Below are 9,175 nucleotides of genomic sequence, written 5' to 3'. Positions count from 1 at the left end.
AGAGAGAGAGAGAGAGAGAGAGAGAGAGAGAGAGAGCCGAAGGAAGTTGGCGAAATGAGAATTCTTGGAATTTATTCGGATTAACACGGTCGGTGAGTTTTCGCGATTGAAAATGCGACTGAGAGGCGTCGCGTCGGAAGCGAAGCGAGAAACGATAGAAAAACAAAAGGATCTCTTCAGAATTCGACGAGAAACCGATTCGTTCATTTTCTTCCTCCTCGATTGTGACGCTGGGAAAACTGTGTCACTTTCTCTGCATGCTTCCACGCGACGATATCCGATATACGTGGACGAGTTACGTAGGAACAATACGCTTGGTGTTATAAGCTCAATAATACAGCGTTAAATGTGAATGTAATTGTCGATACGCGACGTTCCGAACGGTGACACGCTCATTGTTGACAACGCCGTGATCCTTTCCCACCGCTGATCGACCAACGGTGATACGATGATACGTATTAAACTAAACTCGAACAATGCTTCTTTGTCGTCTTTTCCAACAACAAACTCCATTTAAACTCGATTTACACGCTTTTCTGTACGATGGACCCGATGGATCGAAATCCACTCCACTGTTCTTTTATATTTTCTTTTCTTTTTTTTTTTTTTTTCTTCACGAAAAGAACCTGTTCAAATGGTTCGATAATGGGAATGGACAGAATCGAGTGTAAAATTCGTATATACGTCTTAAATTGTCTTAAATTTTCGAAAATGTCACGATGTGAAAGTATATCGTATCTCGAGTTTGATACTCGTATTTTATGCGGTATTTTATACGACGAAAAATTGATGAACGCGATATACGCGTATATAGCGATGGTGGATACGCGAAATACGTGGTTGGTTAATCTCTCGGGGAGTAGGGCTTTAATGCGGTAAATAGCCGAGGAAACAGGCACGATTCCGTTGACACGGATCGGTACGTCTGTTCGTTTGTCTATCCGTCGTCTTTAGGACCGAGTCCCTCTCTCTCTCTCTCTCTCTCTCTCTCGATGTGCACACTCCCGTGTTAATTACGTCCTACATTTACTTTACGTTTCGACGAGGTCTCGTCGTTGGTCATCGTCGCTACATCAATCGCTCGGTGACTTTTCCTCTATGATATACGCCTCGCCGCGACACACGTTAACACATCCTATTGAATCTTGCTTACCAAATATATCTCTACTTACGTACATCCGTATATACCATAGATTCGTACAAGTATCCAGATCGATCCAGTTCCATGTCTCGTATAAATAACGGACGTGAATATCTTTGATATTTTCAATCGCGACACACGTGTCATTGCCTTTACCAAGGATCGTCATCGTTACCAAGGATTCTTATTCGTCACCACGAGTGTTATTTCACCTCGAGTATTCCGTTGAAACGATCGTGTAATAACTCCGCGTAAGATCGAAAGAGAAGAAGGAGAAAGAAAACGCGGATAATACATCGTGTCCCAACCGTTCGATTTTAATATCGTTTTTCAGAATAATGGGGCTAATCGTTAAACGAGTCACGAACTCCGTCTCCCCCGACTTCCTCCTTCCTTCGAACGTGGAAAACGAACGCCGCGCCTCCTTTCTCCAAACTTTTTATTCGAATCGTGTATCGGCCACTCGTTACCGCGTTATTTTACGTCTTTCTCTCTCTCCGTCTCTCTCTCTCTCTTCCCCCTCCATCGCACGTTCGCGCGTGCCCGCGCACTTTACGACTTTCCTTCTTCCATCTTTTCCCTTCGACGGTTAGAGTTCGAGAGTTCGTTCGAGCTTCGTTTCGCGATTCGTCGTTTTTTTCGCACGTGAAAAATTTTTTGAAATTGAAAACGAAGTTTAACACGACTGCGTTATAGAAAAAAAAAAAAAAAAAATAAATAAAAGAAAAGAAAAGAAAAGAAAAATGGGACAATTAGAAAAATGAGACTGTCTAGTGGGATGGATAAGAATCCGACCCCTCGAGCGCAAAGAGTTAACACGTTCGCAGCTACCAGAAAATGTCATGTACATTCTCATCCACTTAGCGTAAATAATGTATATTATAACCTACGTATCGCGCGTATCTTCTTATCGCGATCGTTCTCTCTTTTATCGCCTCCTCGCTTTTTTTTTCTATTCCACTCCATTTTTTTTCCCAACTCTCTTTTCCGACTCCCCTCCATTATATCTTGCATCGCCGCGTTATTATTATTATTTAATTATCGATACCGTACGATAATTATACAACGGGTTATTCTTTCTGTTATAGATCGCAAAATGGGTTGTTTCGGCAGCAAAGATAAGTTGAGCAAAGAAGATATGGATTTTCTTAAATCGCACACAAGATACGACGAAGCAACTATAAAGGAATGGTACAAAGGATTTAAAGTAAGTTATTATTCGAAAATTTATTTATTTTTGTTTGCCAATATTTTTTTTTTTTTTTTTTATCATTATTTCTCGAAGTAAGGAAAGTAGATCGTTGCTCGTAACGAACCAGGATAATATAATCTCGCGCTAGAGAAGGAATATTTAAAACGTTCGTAAACGTACGATTAATTATTAGCACGTCAATCTCTTCGATGTTTTTCGATTCCATCTCGAAAGTTGAGGAGAAATTTCTCTAATTCTTACACGATATTTCATAACGATAAATAATAAATTCTTGACGAAAAGAGGAGATTTTTTAGAAATATCGCGTTCTTTGTGTTATAGCAAGATTGTCCGAACGGTAGACTAACGCCGGCAAAATTTGTCGACATGTATAAAATGTTCTTCCCATCTGGCAACGCGGAAGAATTTTGCGATCACGTTTTCCGTACATTCGACATGGACAAAAATGGCTACATCGATTTCAAGGTAAGATTCTTCGAATCGATTTTTCTATATACCGTACCATTACCATTAGCCGACCGAACGACATGTACGACACAGTATACATATATATATATATATATATATATATATATATACATATATATATATTCGTGTATCTTTTGTCAACGATAATACACGTAAACGCGCGTACAAAGAATAATAGAATAGAATAGAAATTTGAACGTTTGAATTGAAACCTTCGCTTTAAATCGAATTTCGAAACAAATTACAATCTGTCATTCTGATCGAGAGAAAAAAAAAAAGAAGGAAGGAATAAATTTAAAACATAAATTATATTGTTTTTATCTATAATTTAAACGAGGCTATTTGACACTGATGATAAATACGTATTCGGATAATTGTTGTTCTTGTGGTTGTTCTCTTGATACGAAAAACGAAGAAAAGGAAAAAACATGTACATAAACGGTAAGTACAATATGTAGAAAGACGATAGGAGGAAAAAGGTAGGGCAGTGATATAGAAATCTAGCCGATGGCAGAAATTGGCTAGAGGGGCTAGCACGTCGATGGGGTCAATACGAGAAGTGGAGACACTTCGGAGGTCATGAAGAGCAAAGAGCCGACTCGCCCTCGACTTCGTTCTTTAAAACCCTTGCCGTTTGTCTACCTCAGGCGTAGGGTGACCTAGTTCAACCTCTTGCCGTATCTACATCAACGCGAATACTCTGAATTCTTTAACTCGAACGTCGAAACACGTCGAGACACGTTAATAATATCCAAATCGATCGTATCGAAAATTGACAATTGATTTTCCGCTAACGTAAATAAAACTTCAGATCGTTGAAAAAACGCGATTTCGAGTCCGATCGATCTTTTTTTTCTTTTTTCTTTTTTTTTTTTTTTTTTTTTTTTTTTTTTTTTTTTTTTTTTAATTGCAACACTGAGAAGCAAGAGCGTTCAATTTTGTTCGTTACAGGAATTTTTGTTGGCTATCGATGTAACGTCTAGCGGGACGCCAGAAGAAAAACTGAAATGGGCTTTCCGTATGTACGATGTCGATGGAAATGGTGTCATTGACATTCAAGAAATGACCAAGATCGTTCAGGTATTATATTTCGTAATTAACACACACTCCCTTTTTCTCTTATACAAATCTCTTTCATTAAACGATGATAAAAATTGTTTAAAAAAAATCATCGATTTCATCCCTCCTCTTCCTACTTCTTTTAACCAATAACGACTGTTCTTTCTTACAACGAAAGGGAGGAGTGATAACGATCGAATCGAAGACTTTTTTTTCTTTAAACGTACGAATATATAAATTCGAAAATTCTTGCTATTTGACGCGTTTAGATTGAAATTTTACGTAGAATTATACATCTGGTAGAAGTAAATTAATATTCGTGATAAACGATAATTGGATGCAGAAATAAACGACGAAAGTTTATGATTTCTTCGACAATTCGAAAATCATGGTCATTTTTCACGAAAATCAACAATTTTCTTTAAAATGTTTCGAAAAATGCAGCGATCGAATTAGCAATTGATCAACAATTAACGAATTATCCACACGCATCTAGACGTCTAGACGATTCCCCAAGGATGTGTGTCGATCGATCGTTACGTAAGATACGATTCCAAGCATAAAAGTTGGAGGAATAATCGCTTACAAACGGTACAATTAGATTGAATATTAATTTAGTTCACAAATTGAAAATAGATTGGGAGAAATTAATAATCGGGACGATGGAAACGCGGCCATTGCCGAAACGTTCGAAAATGTGCGAGTTAAAAACGATTGAATATATCGAAAAAGGAAGAAAAGATTTTACGAAAATATTCAAAGCATATTCGTTAAACAAAAGGGATTTATATTGTTATATAAAATATAAAAACTACATTCCAATAATTCTTTTGATTGAAAGAAAAGAAAAGGTTCAGAAGCAAGAAGCGAGGAGAGAAAAGTTATTGCACAGAATTAAATATTTCTTTAGATATATATATAAGAAAGTGGATCGATGAAACGAAGCAAAATGAACGATGAAAGAAAGAAGGAAGGTAGACGATACGAATTTTGACAAGAGAAAATACGAGAAAGATACGAAAATCCACGTTGCTTCGGGCACAAAAGAAAGGTTAGAATGACTTGGAAAAAGAAGGTTTCATCCACTTTGCTACAATTAACCTTCGATATAACTTGATCGATCCAGAAACAGGAGCAAATACTCGATTGAATGGAAAGTAAGCGGAGAGCACTCGGAATGCGATTACAACGCGATGACGGAATCCGAAAAGGAAAATGGATGGAAGAAACGAAGGAAGGATTCGTTTCGCTCGACTTCTTCTTCGAATATCGAATTTTGATACTTTTTCGAGTCAACAAATCCAACTTTTGTATTTTATCTCTTTAATTTCCAAAACCACCTTCGTTTTCAACTAATTTTTATTTTAAAAATTCACTTCATTTCCGTGAAAAATGGCCACGATTTTTTTCGAGCTTTATAAAATCGCCAAAGTTCGAACGAAAAATTTCTCTGTGCAACCACGACAAATAACGAATTAACAATTTTTTCATTCTCTGTATATATATATATATATTTTTTCATTCTTCTTTTTTTCGAAATCTTTACACGAAATTTTTACTTACCGTGAAATAACAGATTCGAAATTAATCGAGTTTTATCTGAAAAATTTCCTCTCTTTCTCTCTCTCTCTCTCTCTCTCTCTTTTAATAATTAATATTTTAAATTAAAATTCTGCGAATACTTACAGTATTCTTCTTCTGACGCGTAATATTAAAAAATATATAAATAGATTAAATTAATATAATATCGAATATAAAATTTCGATGGAAAAATAAAAAGAGCGTGGAATGAAATTAGAGTCAAGAAGCAAATGGAAATCTATAAAACGCGAAATGATAACTATGCAGGAACACGATTTCTCGATTATTTTTATCTTTTCTCGAATCACCAATTTCACCAAGATACGATACAATAATAGGTTGATGAAATAAAAAAAAAAAGGAAAAGAAATTCTGAACTGATTTTTTATTTACCCTCGCGAAAGATTTCCCATCGATCCAAGTAAATCGTTTTTCTTTAGATATACACGAATATCTATCATCGAAAATAGAATTGGTTCGTCTAATGCATATTCGATTTTTTTCGAACGGAAATTAGATGGATGGCGGGGAGAGTGGTAAAATCGATCGACGGACGAGGAATAAAAAGGAATAGAAAAAAAGGACGATGGACCGTTACGTTAGAAACATCTTATTAAATATACGATGTTTTCTGTTTGTAGGCAATATACGACATGCTCGGAGCATGCTCGAGCAACAGACCGGCAGATAGCGCGGAAGAAAGAGCGAAGAACATCTTCGCGAGAATGGACGAAAATAATGACGGTCAACTTACCGAGGAGGAATTTTTGAAAGGTTGCCTTCAAGACGAGGAACTTTCAAAAATGCTGGCCCCTTAATTTCCGTGTGTCTTATCTCGGATCCGATGATGACACGCCAACCGAGACGAATTTCAATTACATCTATCCTTCCGTACCGATCGTTCTATATTATATTCCATATAATATCATCATCGAACACGATAATCGGTGCGATTGCCAACAAAAATATCGAAGGAAAATCGGTGTCTTTCCACGGTGTCTAACTTTCGACTCGAATCGACAAATCTCCTCCCCTCCCTTCCCAACCCATCCGAATTTCAATTTTCACCGACTCGATACGAACGTTCACTCGGGAAAATTATTACAAATCGATGTTAAACGGCGAGAAAAAAGAAAGAAAAGAAATAATTGGACGAAGAAGACAAGTATATTTCGTTTTGTCAACCAACGTAGAATTTCGCGATATTCTTGTCGGATCGAGATCGCATCGAGTTTGAAGTTCGACCGATGCTTCCACACAGCAAGTACCTAAAAATTGACGTTTAAGGTAAAACGTTAATTATTAGATTTAATGATAATTTGACAGTTTTTCTCTCTTTCTCTTTCTCTCTCTCTCTTTCTCTCTCTTTCCAAAGTTTCGAGATCGAAACAAGTTTGGACAGTTTGCTCTCCCTTCAAATTCGAACAACGACGAAAAAAGTGCTAGGACGAGAGTGATGGTAACACAACGAATCGCGAGAGAGTACTGTCGTCGAGTAGATAGGAGAAAGATTTTCGATCGAGGAATGCAGTTTTATATTGCACGATATACTTCGAACGATACGTTTTACATTGAAGAAAAAAAAAAGAAAGAAAAAAAAAAAAAAAAAAAAAAAAAAAAAAAAAGAAAAAAAAAAGGTACGTCATATTAACGTATTAGTTAATCGATTCAATTGTTCGTTTCTCACTCGGAAACTATCCGTTCCCATTCATTCCCGATACATCACACCGATGTATCACACAAGATGGAAGATAATATTCTCACGAGTTTACAAAACGAGTTGAATATTATAATGGAACGAAGAAATTTCGCGTTCGATAGCTTCGCTTTTTACTTATATGTATAGCCGTTCGATAGACGGACCAAAAGTGCCTAAAGTTCGGCATTTCGACAAACGTACGATGAACGTAAGGCAGGTATACGATGTACACGGACGGATTCGTATTTAAATAGAAATGACCTAATAATCGTTGTACGAACGATCGAAAAAACAAATTCCACGCATACACGCCACATTCGTTGGTATAAAAAAATTCGTATCGAAAAAAAATACGATGCGTCTTTCTTTTTTTTTTTTTTTTTTTTTTTTTTTTTACGTTTTACGTTTTCGTAGCGAAAAATTCAATCGCGTATCAGATCAGCATAGACCGAACACGTTCAAACAGAGATAAATCGTATAAGGAAATTTCAATTTTACGTCTATAAGTTAATTTTACACCGATCGTTCTTTCATTTTCCAACTTTCTATCTACCGGTGTAAATATTACTGTACTCTATCTATGAACCGAGCTTAAAACGAATATTTTACGCGCGCGCGAATCGTGTATCATTCGCATTGTTAATCACGAAACATCAAACGCTTTGATCGCTTTCGTAGAATTTTTCAACTTTCGTAATTAATTATTCGTACGATAACAAAGCTTTTATCGACGTATCTTGCAAAAGTAAAAATCATCTTTTTTTCCCCTTTCATCCAACAATTCTGCCGAATATTTTGTATTTCGAGGAATTTCGTCCTTTGTAGCCTAAATATCGCATTTAATATATATATATATTTTTAATTTTTCTGAAACTTTATGAAATTCTAATATCCTATTCGCAATTTTCTTTGACGTATAATTTCCCATATTGTATATGTATATAGTGCGGTGAACGTGTATGTGACGTGTAACACTCATATACATCACCTAAAACTGGAACTCGAAACTTTTTCCGTTGTTTTTAGCGATAAAAAAAGAAGAAAGTATATCGATCCACGTAATCGAACACGATTTGAAACGAATTAAAATTATACGTAGTATTTACGTGGTGAAAATCATTGTAAATATCCAAAATCGTATCGAAAATTATTAAAATTATTATCAGAAGAAAAATATATCTATTGGAAGCTTGTTCGAACAAATGTAGAAGAAGGATCGATCTCAAGAAATTGAACGATTATTCTACCTACGATATAATACGTATTTCTACAATTCCTAAATATTCCTATCCTTTTTTCTCTCCTTAAAAAGAAAAAAAATTGCGATTTAAAATGTCGAGAAGTGGAAAAAAATGCTTGGAAGAAGCAATTGACGACACGATATTTATTTACCTTTGTAAAATGGATTATTTCAATCGATTTTCTCTTCAAAGAAATGTTGGGTTCTAGTCTTGGGTGATCCACAATGCACACATACTTAATTATCCGTGGTTAGCGGTATGGAACGATTCGCGGTATACGTACAACTGAGAAGATAAACGGTCGTACGAAGAATTGACTTGGAATGTCCTTTTATCTGTCTGGCTCGAATATCAACAGTACGCATCGATACGATAATTATAGAAAATTTAACGGTTCAAACGTGTGAAAATACAATCAAATACTCGACTTTTTGGTGTCGTATTTTTCACCATACATTGATCCATAACTCCACAACGACACTTATATATATATATATATACACGCAACAATTAAGCTAGCAATGTATATGCGTGCAATATAATATATCTACTACGAACAATATTTAGCGTAATATGCATCAAACATCACGCTCCTTAAATTAGGATAGTAATAATTGTATTTCAAATCCATAGTTTAACAAGGTATCGAATAAAAAAAAGAAAAAAAAAAAAATGAAAAAACAGGACAACCGTGTTGTCCCGTTAAAACTCGTATTAATTATGATTTAAGCTCAGAGCGTATCTGTGTGTGTGTAGTGATATATTAATCCGAA

At 35.7% G+C, this 9,175-nt stretch overlaps 2 protein-coding genes across 7 annotated transcripts in view; both read left to right on the top strand.

Moving 5' to 3' along the window:
- LOC102678457 (neurocalcin homolog) overlaps positions 1 to 9,175 on the top strand; it is a 45,116-nt gene that overhangs the window by 24,903 nt on the left and 11,038 nt on the right. The gene's annotated exons all lie outside the window — the stretch shown is intronic.
- The window catches only part of LOC102678129 (neuronal calcium sensor 2), a 34,261-nt gene that overhangs the window by 24,836 nt on the left and 250 nt on the right, over positions 1 to 9,175 (top strand). For 5 of the 6 annotated variants that reach the window (XM_031512298.1, XM_006619404.2, XM_006619403.2 and 2 more), the window contains 4 exons: positions 2,230 to 2,348; positions 2,676 to 2,819; positions 3,774 to 3,902; positions 6,104 to 6,285. In XM_031512298.1, the coding sequence (XP_031368158.1) occupies positions 2,238 to 2,348; positions 2,676 to 2,819; positions 3,774 to 3,902; positions 6,104 to 6,280 (561 nt within the window). In that variant the 5' untranslated portion in view covers positions 2,230 to 2,237 and the 3' untranslated portion in view covers positions 6,281 to 6,285. Of the gene's footprint in view, positions 1 to 2,229; positions 2,349 to 2,675; positions 2,820 to 3,773; positions 3,903 to 6,103; positions 6,286 to 9,175 lie in introns of those variants that run through there. The other variant, XM_031512295.1, reaches the window with a different exon arrangement.

The sequence above is a fragment of the Apis dorsata genome, unplaced genomic scaffold (assembly GCF_000469605.1).
Source record: "Apis dorsata unplaced genomic scaffold, Apis dorsata 1.3 scaffold_415, whole genome shotgun sequence".
Classification (NCBI taxonomy): Eukaryota; Metazoa; Arthropoda; class Insecta; order Hymenoptera; family Apidae; genus Apis; species Apis dorsata.
This window is presented reverse-complemented; position numbering and strand designations above follow the sequence as displayed.